Source organism: Cariama cristata, unplaced genomic scaffold (genome assembly GCF_000690535.1).
Source record: "Cariama cristata isolate BGI_N322 unplaced genomic scaffold, ASM69053v1 scaffold43651, whole genome shotgun sequence".
In the NCBI taxonomy this organism is placed as follows: Eukaryota; Metazoa; Chordata; class Aves; order Cariamiformes; family Cariamidae; genus Cariama; species Cariama cristata.
Genome location: NW_009601851.1, coordinates 20,655 through 42,282, shown reverse-complemented (window position 1 = coordinate 42,282; position 21,628 = coordinate 20,655). Strand labels below are relative to the sequence as shown.

Below are 21,628 nucleotides of genomic sequence, written 5' to 3'. Positions count from 1 at the left end.
TGCAATGCATCCCCATTTTTTTCCTTAACTTTTTGGAACTCCTTGTAAATCGCATCCATTTTTCAAACCACCAAGAGACAATCTGGTCAGAAAAAACCTGTAAAACCAAGTGTTGCCTAAATGGTAGCTTACACATGGAATTGATGTGGAATCTTAAAAATATAGCTATGTTTCAAAATTGGTCCTGCATTTCATTAAGTTAACTATTTCTAAAGAAACAAATCTCTTCTTGCAAATTACACATTAAGCCTGGAAGTAAAAGACAGAAAATAGTCCGCCTGATTTCTGTGCACAGGATGTTTCTGTGATATTTCTGTGCATAGGAAGAAATTTCTGTGGTTAAAAGAAATTTAGCTCTAAAATTCTGAAGGTGTAATTAAAAATGTTTAGTTTCTCTAAATGAGCCAATATAACATCATTAGCAACTTAGCAAAATTGCAGTTTAAGTTAATAGTGCAAATATTTACAAATGCTGTACAACAAACAAAAAAGAATTCTAAGCAGTTTTGAATTTAAAAGGACAAAATATTTCTAATTCAAAATAATTTATAAAAGTCAGAAAACAAACATCTAATTATTTCTTTGCATTTGACAACACCTTGAAAATAATCCATTTCATCACTGCCTATTTTCTCCTATTTTTCCATGTGTCATAAAGCAGGAGCTAAAGACATTTGGTACTTTTTTTTTTTAAGTATGATTAATAAAACATGGAGGAAAATCTACTAACTGGCATCAAGGTGTAGAATGAACTATATAAGAAGCCTGTTTCCAAACTTCAGTAGTTTCATTTCTATCTGTCCTTCTGAATTCTTCTCTATTTAGACACAATACTAAAGATGCAAAAAATGAAAACTGGCATTGCTAAAAATCAATTAATGGAAAATTTTCAACTCACAACGAAGTTTCTTAGAGTCTTTATTCTCCTTCTCTTTTTCTTTGTCTTGTTTTTCTATCCCAGGGGAATCTGGTACATCATCTTCTAATGCTTCATCAGACTCTACTACCTATTAAATTTAAGATGATACATGGTGATCAGCTTGCCAATTCATAGAATATAGCATTAAGAAATACATTTCCTGTAGACAGTTCTACAATACGTCATTTTTCCCAATAGTGATATTCAGTTGGTTCTTTCCTGAACCCTAGATGCTAAAAATACCTTCAGAGATGATACCATTCTCACTGGCAGAGTGTATAACTTTGAGAAACACTATTTGATCATAAGACCCAATAAAGAAAGTTTTGCTGGACACTGAACAAAGTACAACCAGCCTTTCATGATAATACTTTATTACATCAACCAATAAACAATAGAAATGTTTGGGGGGTTTTGTGTGTGTTTCCCCCCCACCCCCCAATCCAGTAGACACACATCAGCTATTTCATGGTCTGCTACAGAAACACCTGATTGATAAGAGTCTAAAAAACATTTCTAGATCATTTACTCTATTTCTGATCTCTGTAATTAAAACTTTCTTAATAGAAAATAGAACTATTAGTTGGAAAATTTCACCACTGTCAAAACATACACTGAATTCACTCTGAAAAAGTAAATATACCAGTGCCTAAAATTCTTGCCCTGTGTTATTGCGCTCTCAGCATATTCTCATTAAACACAGTCAAGGGAATATGTAGCTCATGTTGTAGTGTGGAGGCAGATACCAGAGTCTGTTAAACTGCCCACCTGCAGCCTCATACCTATGCTACACACACGACTGCAGACATATCAGAAAATAGGAAAAGAAACTTCCTCTTGTCTCAGTGCAGCATGCTCCCTTCCAAAACTGCACATTTCTTACTTCAATTCTACTAAAGTAAACTTGAGTTCTACACAGTTACAAAAATCTGACTGTACAGTGCCTTTTGTTACAAGGAAGGACATTCTTAAAATAAGGCATGGTTGCGTATTCCAGAGCACTGCATGAGCAGAAGCATGACTTCATCAACTAAGTTGCACTTTAACTTGAAAGGTTGATGTTAGCTTTAAACACTCTCATTCCTTGCTGTTTTTCAAAAGCTTTGGATAGCCTTTTTACACTTCAAAGATCAACATACTCAACTGCCCAAGTAATGTCCCTGCTAAGGATCCCTCTGCCACTGAGGGCATTCGGACAGTGCTCTCTTCAGGAAGCCTCAAAGCTTTTTAGGATTGATAAATTTTAAAACTATTAACTGCTTTGGAAAAAAATCATCTGGAATCTAGTTTGTACTATGGAACAAGTCTAATCTAATAACTTGGAAATTTCTGTATGTAAAAAAGAGCAGCCATATCCTTTTCAGATAGCTATTCCTCTTGTACACCGTATTGCCACAGCAGCAGCCTGAAGGAGCAAAGAGACCCGAATCTAATCTGCGCCTTCCCCTGAGGAAGATCTCATCACACCAGAAATAACACCTCTGCCCTGGGAAAGAGATTCACAGCTACTACCACCATATAGCTCCCAAAATTAAAGGTTTGCTTCACATCTGATTGATTTTTGTACCCAAAGCTTCAGTGCTCCAAATTACCAGGTAGTCTAATAATGTACTTTTTGAACTTTCCCCTTGTAATCTTAGGTCTCTTGGCTGCCAGCTCCCAGCAGTAATACATCATCACTTCCTCAACCTAACATGTAATACCTCGCTCTCATCTCCATATTCTCATCTTTGTTTATATTTAAGCAAGTAAGAAGTGGCCTCAATTGCATTACATGGGGCAGAAAGGAGAAGGGTATCGCTGAGTGACTGCCTTGCCTGGTTACTAAGGCTCATGACATTTTCATACCAGGAGAGAGCCAAAGATTAGGAGTGTAAACCATGAGCACTCAGAAAGAAACTAAACCATTCATATTAGCCTGCTGTGTTTGGGTGGGAAATGCCCATATGTGGAAAACATTATCAGAGCTAAGAGAAATGAAGGCCACTGGCTGACATTGAAAGCAACATAAATGCAGCTTATGGGCAGTAGCCAGGCCTGTAACTATAAAAATCAAGAATACACATACACATAAAGTCAACTTGATATGAGAGGAGTATTTTCTCCAAGACCTCCTCCAACTTCTTAATTCAAAGACAGTAAATCTTGTTTGGCAATATCAAGAGCAAATGCTTGATCACTTTTTTTGTTGATTGAATAGTTGGCATTCTGCTGTCTGATAGGAACACATAATACAGTATTTTGCCAGGGCTTTTAATTTGCACTTTAGTGCAGCCTTATTAAGTGAACAGCAGCATCAAATGCTGATTAATGTATGTCATGAAGCACTTCCTTGGCCACCCTCCCCCATTATTCCCTATCAGAACCTTTCAGATCACTGAGACAGAAGTAGTATTTGCCCACAGAAGGAAGCTCGTTTCTGATCTGGAGGTCAGCCCTATTCTCCTGGTTCTTAATCCAGTGGATCATCCTCCTTCTTTTGCCACTATTAATTATATTTCATTTGTCACCACAAGGAACTGCCATACCCTGAACCTCTGGCCCACACTCAAGAAAATCAGGAAATTAAGAAGCACATGAAGCACTAGGAGTCGTTACATCAATTATTTCATTAAGTAACATTGCCTTGAAAATAGAGCCTTCAAAATTCAAACACATACCTGATTGTTGATGGTATAGTTAAGAACTTTATACCATTCGTTAATAAAGCTGTCATTATCAGATTGAATTAAGAGCTCAGTTCCTTGGCGGGTTTTTAGCTTTAAAGAAATAAAAACAGGTATCATCAGAATTGATAAACACACTATAATTAAAAAGTGAAATTACCTAAATCAAATTGAGCTTCTCCCTGGTATAACTTTTAGATAATACAGCCACTCAAGAACACTTACCAGTGAAAACAGTAAATAACAGTCTGCTTAAAATTTAAAAGCATATCACTTACAGACATACTAAAAATGGACATTTCTTGCAGGTGCTAAGATATGTCTACATTTGAGCAGTAAGAAATGTAGAAAGCTCAATTAAAGTTTTTGATTTTAATTTTATACAGAAAATTTCTTAAGTCAGTAATTAAAAGTACACATAATTCTGCATTTAAATAAAATAATTCACCTCAATAACATTCTTTTTGCTGGATTTGTCCTTTGAGGCCCAGTCAATCAATGCCCCTTTGAGATCCACTGTAAATTCTGGCTTAGACTGATTGACACCAAACTTCTGGAAAAAAAAGGAACAATGATGACAAACTTAAAAACAAACAAAGAAACTCCTAGCAGGTACACAGTCTTGTCATCCTCTAAATATAAGATACATTATTTACAGTCTATACAACTTAACCCAAATACAGTACTTTGCCACAAATCAACAGGCACTATACCAGGAAACAAGAACTAAAAACGACACACAAAACATCCTTTAAGCGTGCCTATTAAAAGCTGCTCAGCTTAAAGCCCTTAAAATTCCATAACTTTAAATGCCAACCAGATTCCAGCAGAGCTTTTTTTTCCTATCACAAATGGAAGAAGTCCTTACAGCATTGGATTTTTAGCTTGAATTTAGTCAAGATAGTCCTAAACTTTAAACTAAACTGGCTAATAAGTAACTGAACAAAAAAAACCCATTCTGTCAGTTAATCAATGGTTGTATATAAAACCAAAAATCAAGCCAGAAATAGTAGCTTTGCTAGGTAGGTATCACACCCCTCCTGCATTGAAAGAGAACTTTCAGTTTTTACATTTTTGTAATATATTTCACATACATATATGTATGTACTTCCAACTATGCTTTTCAGATTATTTTATCTTTTTCTGTAGTGTTTCTATTACATTACTGGAGCATATCCTAGTAAGTAAACAGAACTCAATTTCACTGTCTAGCTACTAAACAAACAGTGAATAACCAAAGTAATTAAGAAAAGCATTTAACCTACAAGTAACCCTTCAAACAATTTGGAGGAAAACATCAGGGAGCTATTTTTACCTAGTACTTTTACATTTTACACTAGTACCACAATTTTTTAAAGCAAAGCACTTTTACTAGGATTTCAACCTAAACCACATAGCTTTGAAATATCATTCCTTAACAAAACCAATTCAGTGACCCATACAAACAAAAAGCTCTAATTGTGAGTAAAATAAGTAAAACACAGAACAAGGAAAGCTGTCTCTTTTTTGTAGCACAGAAATTTAATGCTGTAGTTCTACGGGAAGCTTGTAGCATCTGATCCATCAGAAAGGTTCTTTTTTATTTCTTTAAAAAGTCTTTGATGTGCGAATGCTGTTTGTGTGACAGCTCTGGGAGACCTAAGCCCCAGGACAAGCTCCTTGCTGCCAACACAAGTTTCCAGCCTGTACGAGAACAGCCATATCCAAGGGGAGAAAAAACGGTTCAGAAAACAGAACTAATCTGCTGCTTCTGATTAAATTCCCAGCATGGATGTTAATTAATGCTAATTGTGTTTTAGAAAGTCTGTTTACCACTGGAAAATTTCCCTGCCTTGAGTCCTAGGCAATTAAGTGTTGAACGGAAACTAGCATCTCAACTTCTTTATTTTACCCATGAAGTATCAGAATAGGGGAATATTTCTCATTTACCCAATGCCAACTAGCACTTGAAAAACAAACAAAAAATCTCCACAAACCTTCTGCTTTCTAACTTAATTCTCAGATACCTCATCCAAGAACATTAATTATAGTAGAGCTTTTGAGATAGGCCCAGCTCAGCAGTGAAGTCCACAGGAACAGGAACAATCTCTGGGCCATCATGGCTGTTGCAGTTGTGGGCAGCTACGCAGCAGCTGCCTATTTAAGAGAGATTCACATAACTGCTTCACATACAACCAAAGTGCCCCAGCCACATATTTCCTGATAGCCTAGATCAATCTTGCTGCATGGCGGGGGGGGCGGGGGGGGAATCAATTCAGAGAGTTTGGCACTGGAGAGAGGAGACTAATGCCAAAGTCCTCTGTAGGACCTGGGGGGGGGGGGGGGGTTTCTTAAAAAAAACACCACCCAGATGATGCTGAGAAGCACAGGAGATGACCTGCTACAGGTGAAATCAACAAACAATGACAACAAAAATGTAATGGTCCCCACTGTTCTGACCAAAAGGAAACCCCTCCAGTACAGTAGCTTGCTGAACTCCCTACCTGACAGATCACAGTACAACCTCAAACTCCTTTGTACTCTACTCATCTTTTTGGCCTGGCTCCCTTCAGTATTTCAGAGAAGCACAGAACAAGTCAAAAACTAGAAGCTAAATTTCTCAGAGGGGAAAAAAGAAGTCTTCCCCTACTCCTTCACAAAAGCAGTGCCCAGACTGCTGTGTGAGATCCAAGGATGGGGAAACCCATGCAAATAATCCAGCCTCTCTGCAAAGCTCCTCTCATACACCAATATATTATATACTCATCACAAACTTAATTTCTTTATTCAGGGAAATTTTAAGTTTAGCACACAGGCTCTCCTATGAGCTTTCCTGACAAAGTTCTCTTCTGCTCCTGGGTATATGAAAATGAGACACCAGCAGCCATTTCCCTCCTTGAAAGCTTCCAGGGGCAAGTCCTGTTCAGGGCTGCTCAGACGCTCTGCATATAAAGGTTAGCTAAAGGCAAATCAAGCCCTCCTGAAGCAAACGGATTCTGTTGAGAGCAGTAAAAAGAAAACCTTTCCCTTCAGCATCTGCTGCCACCTAGACATAAAGTCTGCTTTCTCAAAACAGAGTGCGCTACCAAGTCAGCACTAGTCAGGACAAATTCACCTCTGGCTGAGCAGACACCTTATTCTTGCTGGATTGCTCTTTTGAGCTGTCTGGGAAGTTTGGAAAGGGCAGCAGTTTGAGACAGAAAGAGGGAGAGTTCTGTACATGGTGTTGCCAGCTGTCCTAGGTATGAAGCTGTCTTAGAGTCACTTCTGACAGTTTTTTCTAGAAAAAGCAGTATAGTCATGGGATGTGTTTATGCTAGTTATATGGCAGAGATAACTTCTACTTTTTGGAAACAATAGAAGTTTGTGGGTTTTTTTGCTTTAGACACAGTAGATGCTGTGCAGCTTAAGGATTGCCTTGAAGCTGTGTGCTGACATCAACAAATAGAAGGTCTTTTCAATCTTTTCCAGAGTTTTCTCCAAGTCCTGGAAACCTCCACAGGACAAGCCACACAGTCTGTATTGTGATATATTCCAGCATTCTTTGGAAAAAGAACTGGATGTTATTTATGGAAAGACTTTGGATGTACAAATGGCACCTGCCATTCTCGTAATTCTGTTTCTAATCACAGTTGGGTAGAACATTTTAATTCCAAGTCCTCATCATCCATGGAGGGACTGCAGAAATAGAGCTAAGGAGACAGATGCTCTTTTGTGGCTGGTAGGGGAGCTTCAGAAATTACAGCTTTAATAAAGAAAGAAAAATATAAATATATTCTTTATTGTCATAGCAAAATAATGGACATTTTTTGAAACTAGACTGATAGGAATATTTGCATTCCAAATAGTTTTCATGATAGTCATCTGAGCTCCCATATAATCAGCTGTGCAATACTGATGGACTATAGTAGTGTACATACAACATCCTTGGCTATAAACACTGTGGTATAACACACTAAACGAGAGTTTGCCCAGATGAACCTTGAAGGGAATTTATTTCCTTGATGTTTGAGAAGTTTACCCACTTTTGGTTTATCACTACTGTACTTGACACTGAGGACATGTGCCTGTTACATAAGGTTGACGGATTAATCCTTCTAAGCAGTTACCATTTGCTGTTTTATGAAGCCCCATCACTAGAATTTGGCAATACCTATTACAACTCATTCACACCAAAAGTTGAGAGGCACCTTCTTTCAACATCTGAAAATTTAAATTTCTGTGAAAAGACATATTAAAAAACCCCCAGGTTTCCTTACCAAACTGTGTACAAATTATCTGTTCAGGCTTCCACATATGTAACAATGAATTTGACAAAGAAAAGCCAGTTGCATCATTTTTAGCATAAAGTTAATTGAATAAGCCTACAGTTACTCCCCTCTATGGGACAAAAAAAAATTAAAGTCATTAAACAGTCATTCTAGAAGTCTCGGGAACTTTAACTAAACTCAAAACATGTAGCGCTCTCACCACTCTTCAGGAAATACAAGCCAAGATACCAAAATAGTTTTAAACATCACTAACACTTTAAAATACTCCAGAAGTCAAACTATTGAAACATTGCTTTTAATATCTTCAGCGTATGATTTTCTCCATGAAAGCTTTAGCTTGATTCTGAAAAGAGTGCTGAGAAAGTGGTATTAAAAACCAATTATACAGCCAGTCAAGCCTGTTTGTTTCCTCTAACACTAGTATCATTATCTAAATTCCTCCTCATCCACCTTGAGCAACAAGCTACCGTATTAGCTACTAACATTTTATCAGTTCCTGATATGCAGCACTTCTATGCTTGGCATCTACACTTCAAAACATGATTAACTACAGATGCTTAAATTATATAGAGAGAGTCCTACAAATTTACATCAGCTTTTTGTATGTGGCATATAGCCAGAACATCCTTGAGCTCTTTTTGTTTCAGCTTTTTATGCATAACATTTACATTTTGGGGTATCCCAGTTATAGCTAGAACTAATGAAAAGCATGTATATCATTGTATCAAAGACATCATAGGCACCTTACAAGCATCCTAAATTAGTTGTGTTAGAAAGAATTAGACATAAAATATCTGTTAAAAAACTGACCATATCATGCTGTTTATTAGTCAAGGCACTAGTGGTTCAAATAGGAGGCAAATTTGGGATTATAATTCTTGCACTGACAAACCAGATAGATACTCTTTCTACTTTGTTCCATTAGAACAATTACAGGATTATTGCAATACACTTGCGTTAATTTGCACCTTGGATGACTTTCAGAAAACAGCAAACAGGATACACAAGGTGTTATATGAAGTGACGAAACTTAAATGTTCAAAAAATTCAAATTTACTTTCAAGATTAGTGGCAAATAGCCTTACAGTGACAAGAGGCATGCAACAAGAACACATACAGTGATAGCTGAAACTTGGTCAGAGTTTACATAGGTGACAGCAGGTCGACGACTGAGAGCATTTTTCCAAGAAGAAAGCAGCGAGAGCAAGAGCTCAGGAATTGAGCCCCCTTGGCAAAATGACTTGATGAGAAAAAGGAAGAAAAGTGATGAAGTCACAAAACAATGCACAAAAAAAGAAGATATGGTTATATCAATCACTAGACGAACACTAACCAAATATTCTTCTCATAAGATGAAGAAGAAATGTAATTCTTATCATATGTCAAACTGTTAGACTTGACTTCACCTTATTACAATACTGACACAGATCAGATTTTGAGAGGTGAGGTGGAATTTCTAACACCTCAAAAAAAAAATTCCTACAAAGAGTAAAAAAAGTGTGTGCTGAATATTTAATTGCATATTTACAAAGCCAACTGTGAGTATGCGGGTATACAACACAAAGTCCTTGAAAGATATTTTTCTCTAATATTTCCAGCTGCACTTTATTCTGTTGATACTGTTGATATTTATTTTGCTGACTCAACTCCAATATTTGACAGTACACATACCTGACAGAGTCGCACAGAAATATTGTGATTATGATACTTTTGCTCCACTTACATTATCAAAAGAATTTATGCCTTTTTTTTTCTTCCACCAAATGACTATATTTGGAAGGTGTAAGACAACTTATAGTAGTATCCCTAAGCAATAAGCAGAGTTCCATGATTAACTTTTATGGATAATTCATTCGGGCACACATTCATTCATAACAATATCATACTTTCATAAACAGTATCTTGGTTTAGCACTGCATGTTTTAATGATATCAACATATAGTTAAAATAATGTGGGGGTTTTTTTATCTACAGCTACATTTGTATTAAGACATTAGTAGCTGTAATCAAGCTTTGGAACTTGATTACTCAGATGAAATGTGTTACTTTCCAAACATGCGTATTTATACCTATAGAACTAAAGGACTTTTTGTATCCTTAGCTATAAAAGTAAATTGCAGAAGTCACCAAATCCACTTCCTACCAGACAGCAAAATTTACCTTATTTCATGCCTTTAATCTTTATTCTTTTTCCTTCTCTTCTCTTTTCATCCTGCTTGACCATCTGGCCCAACTTTACTCTTTCCATTCTATTCTACCCCAAATGTTGTTATTTATTCATCCTCACCCATTTTTTTCCAACCACCTCTTTTACAGCAGCAGAAGAGGGGGGCACAGGGGGGAGAAGTTTACAGGTCTGAAATAAATGAACTCAATGCCTGAGAAAAGAATTGTCAGTATCAATTCACTACCCAAGAAGAAGCACAGCAGGAGAAAGTGAGCCAAGTACAAAGACCAGCAAAGCACAGCAAGATAGCATATATCTGTAAGATGTAATTTTGCTAGAATTCGCACGATAATACACTGGAATAATGAATACTGAATCTGGTCTCTCTTTAGTTATTATAGGAGATCTACACAGTTTAATGTCAGACCTCCAAAAGTAGGTACGCAAGCTGTAGATAAAGAACCATTTCCGTATCTATTAATGTAGGAATGCAGCTGGATAAATATAGCCAATTTATAGTGCTATTAAACTAGAGGTGATATAAAAATTGAATAGTCATCATCTTCAGTGTGATGTTTCTCTTTAGGTCTCCATCAGACAGCAAAATAGATACAAATACTTGTCACGTACTATGCAGATATAAAACAAAATACGGATTCCAGCAAGGCAAAGACTAAACGATAAGACAACAATACTACATTATTCAAACTGTCCCACGCCAGAAGCCAAGTGTCAGACTATTTTCTTTGTTACATGTATCACATTCAAAATTTCCTGAAGTTTACGAAAAAATAACCAAGAACAGTAAAACAAACAGTTTAGACAAACACATTAGTAAGGAACACAAAAATATTTGGCCTGAGCAAAAACTTCACGCTTACAGAGCACCTGAATACCCCTTTATCAGTTTCTTACTTACAAAAATGTTTCTGAAATATAAAAAAGTGCAACTGGTTTTCTTCTCATTTTACATCATAATTGTTAATCTATTTTCCTGCTAACTTACACTTTTTTTTTCTAAATTATGCATGCATATTGGTATTTAAGCCCTACAAATAAGAGAGCTTTAATTTATTGTGCTTTACGTGATTAACACTTAAACGAGGGTGGGGGTTGTTCCTGAGCTTACCCAGCCAGTTCCACTTCCTTGGGTTTTAGTGAACAGCAGTGACGAACCTTGTAACACTGCCCATGATGACATCCAATTCTTTCTGTAAATATTTGTAAACAAACGTAAGATAAATTGCCTTTGAAAGCAGAGATTTAAACTGTCAATCACTGTTGACCAACTGACCTGTATATTAACATACTTAACCATGTATATGATCATTAGTGCCATCAGCAAGTCTTAATTGCTATCATATTTGTGGAAGGGAACATATGTTAACAGTCCCAGCCTGACCATCAAAGTCTAAATCAAACAAAGCTAATTAGTAGTGGAAGCAGTTCACCAGCAGAAAAATCATACAATTATAATTTCAAAGGGGCTAATCTGGAACGCTCACCTCCTGTGTATTTAGCAGATTATGCCAACGTACTGCATAAATCTGAAATTGATTGATCACATCTAACTGGGCTGCAAGTGTCACACCTTTATGTAATAAGTTCACTTACATTGGCAATAAAGTATTTCCTACACACCTTCAAATGCAGAAAAAGGAATAAATGAGTTGTTTCAGCTGTCTATTTGCTTTTATGCCTGAGTACCTGTCCTCCCGAGGTTAAAAAAATAAAAAGTCTTGACAAGCCCTGACAATCTATTCCCATTGCACAAACACTAATTATTATTCAACAGCTCTCAAAGTGACAGGACGGCCATGTTGCACCTTTCTGTACAGCAGCACAGTAGTCCAGATCAATGAGTCCAACAGATGTAACATAAATAGTGGGAGTATACTGTACTGGTAGCAGCTTACATGAGCCACTGTCCACCCTTTCCTACCACCTCTTAGGAGCAGCTCTGACAAACCAAATCAGGGGTCAGATGTGCTGCCCAGCTGCACTGGACTACATCGGGGTGGCTCTGGAATATAGCTGGGAGCTGACTATATTTAGTCCTCAGGAAAAGCGTGCTTCATGTATCAAAAGTCTGGGAAACACTGAACTAGATACAACACAGTATTAGAATTAAAAGATTAAATTTTTTAAATGTAAAAAAAGTAGAAAGTAAACCTAAATTAAATCTGAAGATGTGCCACACTTATGCAGTATTTAACACTGACTCTTTGCAAAACACCAGAAATGTAAGTTAGACAGCATTACTTCATTACACATTATGATTTGTAATGGAAATGCCTGCCTGTGAGGCAGAGAAAGGAAGTTAGAAATGAGATCATTCGTCACCTACAGGGAGACCAACGCTGGGCGATACATCCTGCTTCAAACCCTTCTCAAGCAGAGTGAAGCAAGAATTAGGGAGCTCATGACATGTACACGCCTTGGAAATTAAAGGAGATTAAGTCTTTCAGACTGAAGCCCCTTTTACACCAATTCTATCCAAGGAACAAGACAGGCTATAACCTATACAGATTTTCTCTTAAATAAATAAATCAATCCCATTTTTAAAAGCTCTCTCTCATCAGTACACCTTCATGAAATCACTGCCCTGTGTGGAGCCCTGGCATCCACAAGCCTCTGACACTTTCAAGTCCTTTATCTTTAGCTCACTGGGAGAAACACATACTTTAGGGTAAGGAAAAGATGTGTCCTACAGGAAAACTTCTAAGACAAATTTGGACAAAAAGTAAGAAAATGCAAAACCCAGTATGTTGTCCTACTATAAAAGTTGGATACCCTACACAAACCCTTATGCATATGTATTTCTAGAAGTCCAAGACTTACCGAACTTTCTTCCCATTTTCTGTAATTTTTGTCACGTTCAATAACCCATACTTCTCTTGACCCTGTAAGATAGAGTAAGACATAACAAATATAAAAGAAAATCTGCTTCTATTGCCATCACAGCACTGAATTCAATCCTCCAAATAATCAGTTTCTAGCAGTGAGCCACCTTTGCCCATGTTATAACTTCAAGAAACTATCGTAAGTATATTTAAATATGAAGAGAGCAGCAAAATCAAAGTTCCTCTGGGAAAGTACTCATTAGCATTCAGAGGTAAAAAAAAAAACAACTTTCCTCCTTCAAGACCTAGGTTCTTTGGACAAGACAAACCAAATCATTTGTGGTACTAGACAGCAGAAGTTTTAAACATAAATTTATAATGATTTGTGTAATAGCACATTTGTGTTTGTGTCCTTCACTTAAAAAAAGGAGATGGCTGACAAACAAACGGCCTAAATTCTCTGACAAAATTCTTTCAAGTTACTTTAACATAATCGCATATTTTAAATAAAACATGGTTGAAATGCATAAAAATATTAACATACTCATTTTAAAAACAGATGAGTGAAACATTTCTTTGATGTCCTATTTTTTCTGATCCCCAAGCAAAATATTAGAATTTTAAACTACTTAGTTATGTCTTGTTGATGAAAATCATTTATATTGGTATGCCTCTGTACAAATTTGCAGATCAGCCAGTGAGAGGTGGAAAAAGAACACTGCTGAACAAGAAGGGTATTTGCAAGTTTCAAATATTTGGAGTGAATATTTCCAGTTTCTACACAAAAATAATAAAATAAAAGGAATGTTTGAAAAAAAAATTCTAGGACAAAAAGAAGACCATTGATTTATACCATTTGTGACTCTCAAGATGAGGTAACAAATTCTATCATTTTCTCCTGTCATCCAGTCTTGCCCTACCAGTAAATGGTGCTAAAGGAATGTTAAATTATTTTTAATCAATTTCTTTTCAGTAATGGCTTGTAACAGTTCCTAATTTAAGAACTAAGCTATTAGTTAAAACAATCAACTAGGGAAAGGATCCAAATTAGTTTTATCATAACAAAAACGTCCTCAATTCTAGATCCAATGAAAATACAAGATATATTCTCTTCAGCATCCTCCTCTAAATCTCAAATTTAAGTGGACCATAACTGCAGAATACAATACCGAAGAGAAATTTTTTGCTGGAATACTGTGACAACACTCTTACTAGAGACACAGATCTGTTTTTCACGAACCTTAAGGTTTTACATACATGTTTCAAGCAGAGCACATAAAATACAAAAAAAGGACATGTTTTCAAGGACAATAGTGTTTAGCTTGTGGTTCAGATGTTATTTGAGTCCAGTGGTAACTGTTATTCTTAATGTAATATCTCCATTGGGCTAGAATGCCATCCCAAGCCAGTGATATATTCATTATTTTCCAAAACTGCTATTTTCATTAGAAGAAACAAGTCACTTCCCTCCCTGACACACCCCAAAAAAAGGAAAAAAAAAAAATATTAGCCCATTCTTTAGACCACTTTATTTGTGATCCATGCAGACCACCACTAACCATTCTATGCACTGCACCCTTCTAACAAACCTTTGGCTTTAGTAAGTGGAACGGCCTGTCACCATCTTTCACAGTGACTGAGCAAACCCATGCCCACTTTTTCAAATAAATTACGGGTTTAATATATCACTCGTCGTGGAACCAGTGGGAATGCTCCAGAGAAGAATTATTCAGAAAAAGTATCATAATGCCCTACTTAGCAGCAACACTAGGGGGTACTAATGGGAAAATTAACGTAATTGGGGAAAAGGAAGTGGAAAGCAAGTTAAGGATCAAAATACACAAAAGTTCACCAGCTTGCTTTGTAATATTTAAATCCCAGGGGACAGCTAAAGAAAAGAGATTATTTTTTTTTCCCTATTATCTAAAGCAGCAGTGAGTTCTTCTACAAAATACAATTTTAATAATTCAAGGTCTGAGCCATATTTAAAGAAATTAGAATACATGCAGCAATAATTGCTTGTGTGTAAGGCTATCAACTATGCTTACTTAATAAACAATGTTTATTTTATTGTGGAAAACTGTTTGAAGAGCTGTAAGAATGGATTAACATGAATAAGCCAGAGAACCATTCCTCTGCATGCAGAGTAAGAATAAAACAGGAGAAGTTGTGCCTTTAGTGCCCTGAGCTACCTACTAAAGGGCTGCTAAAAGTGATCAAGGCACATCTCAATGCTACTGTAGTACAGTTCCAAAATAAAAAATAAAAAAAAAAGATAAAAACTTCATTTTTTTCATTATTTCCCACTGTCTAAAAACCAATAAACTGAAGCAAAAAATCTGTTAAACATTCATAATAAGTTTAACAACCTTAAGTTTTCCTCCCAGTTATCTGGGAATTAGCTATTCTGCCAAATCAAAAAGACAGTTTATTTATGCCAAGTTCTCTATGTCTTCTTTTCAAGGAGACTGAAACAAGTAAAAAATAGAAAACTCAAATACTCCAAATGATTACTGACTACTGATAGTGAGACATTCTATGGAGAGGGGGAGTTTGTTTCTGCTTTTACCTTCCAAGTTGCTAGGTGAGAAGACATGACTGTTGGAGGAAGTAAAACGAGTCCTACATAATTTGACATACCTTTATTCCACAGTGAATTTTTAACTTAATCTCCTATTGCCAAACTGTACTTAAACCAAAGACATTTACATTTTTTCTGAAAGCACAGTTGGATGCAACGCATTCCTTTTAAAATGCAAAGCCTTCAAATAGTTTTATCCCATTATTTTTCTCAATAACAAGCAAGCTTACCCTCAATTTTCTAATCATGAATAGCCCAGTTTCTACCGTATCTACTTATCTATTTAAACACTTTGCATACTGACTGTGGCTTGATGCTTTGGTGAAGAAGGAGAGGACTCATTTTCAGGAAAACCGGCCTTAGAAGCAATTGATGATTCCTATAAAATTTAAATAAACAACATAAGTTATTATCTTTCTTACAATTCTTTTAATTCTTAAGTCTAAAGATACTTTGTCTCCCCCCACACTCAACACATTACAATAAAAGTACTTTTTTTTAAGCATTCGTGGTATTCTCAGCTGTATTATAAACCTGCTTACTAAACAGTGTTCTTACAAGATTTACAGACAACACTCAAACTGGGTTAATTAGCACATATCCATTTGAAAAAAATGTTAATACATACTGTATCAGCTTAAAGCAAAGCTTTCATCCTTATTAAGGGGCAGATTTTTTAATAGGACATTGTATCAAATTATGAAGCACGTTTATAGTACTAACTTATCATAGGGCACCATATAATAAATACCAAGATTTTAAAGAACAGATTATGACTCTGTGTGGTCAGTAAATATAAGATTAGTACAATAAATTGTTATACATATAGAAAAGCATATACCAGCTCTATTAATTTTTGTGAGTCATGATCGTTAATTTCCTTATGATCAAGCACTGAAAATTTCTAGAGATTCAGGTCTTTGCTTTAAACTAGACATTAACTATGAACCAAAAGAAAGTACCAAATCTCTGAAAACTAGAAAAATTGCCCATCTGGAACAAAAAAGGCATGTGTGTTTCCTCTGAAGTAATGATTGCTTTGCACAAACACACCACTTGAAAATCTGGTAAAGAATTTCAAACAGAAGAAAAACATCATTTGTTCTCTGTTACTGTTGGCACATTTCTCCCCCTCCCTCTTTTTAATTCCTTTGATAGCTCTCCCAAATTCAGTTTGCCTTTCCAGCATTACATAACACTCTGCACATCTGTGCTTTAAAATCCACGTGTAAAACTACCTACAGGAGTGGCCCACTAGTTCTTTTAGTAGCCTAACATTAGCAATCCTAAGAACAGTCTAAATGTTCCATATTTTCAGATGTTGGGCGGGGGGGTGGGGTAAGGTCAAATTAAGGAAACCAACATTGTCTCTCCCAGGAAGGTATTTTTTTCCTCTGCTTACCAATTTTTTTAGCTGATGGCTATATACAGATATGTGCCACAGCCAAAAACCAGTTAACAATTACGTCTGATATCATCAAATTCTCATCAGCCATGGCAACCCATACTTTCTCTCTGACACATTTCAAGCACTCTTTTGACTGGCCTGTTCTCATAGAATTGAGTTGTGTTGTTTTTCCAGGAGAAACAAATAAGTAAAATAAAAAGAAAATAGCTTCCCTAGGAGTCAGCTAAAAACCTAACTTGTGGTTGATATGCCTATCCAGACAAATACCAGTTGTTTTTCTTTTTAATATCATTCTGAATTTGAGATAGCTTTCATACACTAAGCAACTCTGGAACAAGAAATCTAGTATTTGTGGTCATGAACTATTCCCTTTCCACATACTAAATCAAAGCAGAATACATAACAGTGTGCCTGCCAGCGGTAATAAATGGGTGCATCAGTGCACTAAACAAATTTTGTCTTTCCACAAAACATTCGTTTATTGCGCCGCTACACATTTTTAATTTTCTTAAAGCATTAACACTGTGCTTTACATGAACTATATATTCTCCTTACCATTAAATAAATGCATGCTCCCTGCATGTTCTGAAGCTGTTAAAAGCAACTTTAAGCTACTGACTTAGACTTTACAAATATGGGTCATATATAGTTTGTTTTTGTTATTACACTAGGCATTTGTACACTTTCATGTCTGCTTCACTAGGTTTAAGGTCTTGGTATTTGAACATTGGGTCTTGAAGAAAAGTAAACAGCTCCACTTATTCAATGTTTTACAAGAGCTCCTTCATTCTGTGCAGCACTACATAAAGGTTGTTCCAAAACAGAAGTAGATCTTATGCCAAAAAGTAAAAAGATAAGTCTTCCCTTAAAAGTGAGGCCGAAACCTGTAAGCTATCTCCAGCAGAACTGTTCATAACTGTGAAGTGCAAATTGCACATGAGGCTTGAAGCATCCACTCAGCTTTGATTTATCAGGACTCCATCTAGGCTGTCTCTCACGCAGTGCCACACACACTCAGCACAGAAGGACGCGTAAGGAGGAGCAGGGAGGGGAAAGGAGCAGTACAGGGACCTCAGAATCACTCGAGCTAAATTAATGCATACAGGCGCAAAGTCTCCAGCCAACCACGGTCCACTGCCTCCTCAGCACCACATATGATATATTCTAAACTGACAGCTCAAAAGCTTAAGATCAAATCCAATAAATCCTATTCTGAGGATCTAAGTCAACTCATGACAACCCACTCTCCTATACTCCATTTCAACAAGGAAAGCCACTAAAACCTACCGGAAACAACAGGTCGAGCAAGTAACATTCTGGGCAGCAGATCTGTTTTCATTACAACTACTGTGTTCTGTTCTTTTAAGTTTTTCTTTACACAGGTCCACTTACATGCTCTTCTGCCTGCTCCCAAATCTACAGTCATTTCATTTTCCCCTGTATCTTTAGAAAAAGGGAGTTTACAATGCCGTTCCCTCATATCTCATTCTGAGTAGTCTGTGCTATGATTTCAGCATTACAAAGTATTTCAGTTTCCATGAATCTTGGGATGCACTGCTGCAAAAGTTACAGAAACCAGCAAGCCACCAACATACAACACCCATTTCAGTTCCTCCCTGCTCAGCTCACACCACCTCTCCTCATCCACAGCCAGAATGACCCAGCACAAGCAGAAACGGCTGGGACAAAAATCAAACCGGAGAGAGACAGGCAGAGGGACAGCAAGGGAGAGGCTCTGTCTCCTTGTTGGCCTAAACAGCATCTGTTTCCATACAGCTCAAAATGGACTACCAAGACGATGCCCTAAGAACGGGCAGAAAATAGCTTTTGTTCTTACTGACCCGCAGCTCTTTTCAGACTAAACACCCAGCTCAGCTCTGGACAGGATCAAAGCCAAGTGTTTCAGCACCTTGAGTACTGTCCTCTGTCCTTCAATAACAATATTACAACCCTACTGTAACCACGCACAGCTTTTCCTCTTTTCCTGAGATATTGCAGTGGAGGATCAATGGAACAGTCATTAAAGAGATACATCCACTATATAATACTACTATTTACATCTTTAAAGGATAGTTTTTACTGTAGCAAGTGCAACTTTTATTTCAACTCCATGAATATTTCAATTATTCACCTGAAATCTTTCCAGTGTATTCCTACTTGGTGTTTCCTAGAATTAAAACATTCAGGTATGAAATATCACTATACCTTACATGAAAACTTACCCACATCCATAATTCTTGCAGTCAAACCCTAATTACACTCCACAGCCTGAACTGAATTGGGAGATTCCCAGTTGTAAACAAAATAGCTGTTCATGCCAAACCTTGAACTAACACTAGTTAAAATACTTAAAGGGTAGCAAGAAAAGAGCTACTACTCAGAGTGACAATAGTAAAGTTATGGAACAGCCCTTGGTTTCGCTGAATGCTATACACAATGATACAACAGAATATAAGAAAAACGAGAATTCAGAAATTCATGTATACTCATTTCTCTTAGATTAAACACTTCACACAACAGAAACAGTTGGTATTCCAGCATGCTGTTTAACTTGCTCCTACCTTATCGTTGGTGTCCAACACAATTGTGCTGTGCCTCCATTTTGTTAAAACTATTGGTTCTTGTAGCCTCCTGTCCAGACTCCTACTCTTTATTATATCTCTTTGCTGCTGTGGTGAAGCATTATACTAAAGAAGAGAAAAATCAAACTATAAGTAGAATCTAATTCATGCAAACAAGACTTGGACATATCATTCATACACCTTAACAGTGCAAACTTTCAGATTCCTGATGTTGCCCAAGGGTGCAAAAATAGTCTTGGTTTTAATTTTGCATTTAGTCTTCAGAACTGTCCTTTCTGCTGTAGTCCTCTCCAAGGCAGTAACTAAGACTGGTCTGTTGGGATAATACTCTCCACTGGCAGACAGATGTCTGAATTCTTGCGCAACAGCTTACTGCTGGTTTTGCAACCAACCAGAATATTGAGAACCACCAAGGAATCAGAATAAATACAAGATTTAAACATTCACTCTTCATATTGCACTGACAGTACAATACCACCTGTCCAGCTCTTGTGTAAGAAAAGGATAACTATTATCCTGCAGTAAGGTACTTAGATAGAGAGTTATGATTGCCTGGATATCATTCTCTTTGACCCAAAGGTTTGGGATGCCTAGGAGAAGAGACAGGAGGGTGAGGACTTGCTTTTTCAGAACAATCATATCAAATTACTTATAAAAGGATTTGCTGGTGTGGAATGAACATAAGCATGGAAAATAAATATTTAGCAGGAAATAATTTTAAGACTCAACAGAGCTGTAATAGCCAAGGAGAGAATGGATTTATCATAACATAGCTTTTCTAATAACTCAAGAGTATTCAAAGATGTACAGGCTGAGAAAATGTGAAGGTCATGGGAAAGACCCAGCATTTAATTAGATCTCGGCATTGGAGCGTACTTCTTATTAGTAGCATTGCCATTTTAAATCATCACCACCAACACTGAGGTAGCAGTGAAGAATTATGAAGAATTATAAAAATAGTTCAAACAACGTTTAATACTGAAAATACAAACAAGAAAAGACAACATCAATGCATGGGGGTTTTTTTAAGTCATTAAAAATCTCATTCTTTCTATTCAGCGTTAGAAGTCTAAAATCTGCACATAGAAAGAAGCATAAGGCAGCACTTGCAGAGTCATATAAAAAACTAGAATCCACTGGATAAGAAGTAACAAAGGAAAGTAAAGGGTTCTTTGTATTTAAAAAGGCTAAAGCAATAATCTTTGCAAGCACAATGAATTCTACAGTTTTGCTACTGATTCCTACTGTAAGCTCGGGGCCTGAGGTCTTCAAAGACAGAATAACCTGTACCTACACATACCAACAAAGCATGACAAGGTTTAACCTAAATAACATAAATGTTAAATTTAAGCTAAATTGCATAACACAGTTACATTTATTGCCCAGAGAAAGAACCAGCATTACTACTGTCATGGCAGACACTATGTTTGTGTTAGCTTTGTATTGTAAATACTTCCAGGTGAATCGATCTTGCAGTACTGAGAATAAAATCCAGTAGTTAATGTACAGATGTAAATGTATTTCAGCAAAACTATGTCTAAATCGCAGAAAGTTTCCACAAACAGCGTTCCATGCAGCGGTTCTAACACATTTAAGAGGGCAATTCTAACATATTTCTTGCTATGAAACAGAACCATTTATTTCAGAAACAGATTTACACTTCAGTGACACCAGTGAATATTATTTATGGAAATGCATTTTCCATTTGAATAACTTGAGGAATTTAAGTTTAAACAGTCAAAGACTTATTTTAAAGTAATTTAAATTTAAATCTATGTTAAGAGTTAGGATATGGGCACAAGCCTAATTACAAGTGATCTATATTTAAAAGGTGTCTTTGATCCTATCACAAACCATCAGGAGTTAACTTATCTAACAGATAACCCCACCCTGAAGGAGAAAGGACCTGTAAAGTAATATGAAATTCTAGTTTTACAAAATATATTTAATATGATAGCAAAGCAACAGTATTTGGAGCTCATTAACAAAGCACTGCTAACAGCTCAGGAACACTGAGCTATATGCATCTTAGCAGCTTAAATAATTTGCACTGGTGATACAAACAGCATTACTAAACTGACAAGTCTTTAAAGGGAACATTTGACATTTTTGCCCCATTTTCTCACAATAGAGGCATCACATCAACATTTTTTGCTCAGGTATATATGGGTTTGTTTTGTTTGCTTTACTATACAAACAGTAGAACACGGGG

General features: G+C 36.5%; 1 protein-coding gene across 1 annotated transcript in view; it reads right to left on the bottom strand.

Annotated features, from left to right (window-relative positions):
- LOC104169624 (rho GTPase-activating protein 12-like) overlaps positions 1-21,628 on the bottom strand; it is a gene marked incomplete at its 5' end in the record, with an annotated part of 47,080 nt that overhangs the window by 7,729 nt on the left and 17,723 nt on the right. The window contains 8 exons of the mRNA XM_009710598.1: positions 899-1,007; positions 3,580-3,678; positions 4,034-4,138; positions 8,953-9,075; positions 11,132-11,213; positions 12,844-12,905; positions 15,731-15,805; positions 19,396-19,521. Of these exons, the coding sequence (XP_009708900.1) occupies positions 899-1,007; positions 3,580-3,678; positions 4,034-4,138; positions 8,953-9,075; positions 11,132-11,213; positions 12,844-12,905; positions 15,731-15,805; positions 19,396-19,521 (781 nt within the window). The remainder of the gene's footprint in view (positions 1-898; positions 1,008-3,579; positions 3,679-4,033; positions 4,139-8,952; positions 9,076-11,131; positions 11,214-12,843; positions 12,906-15,730; positions 15,806-19,395; positions 19,522-21,628) is intronic.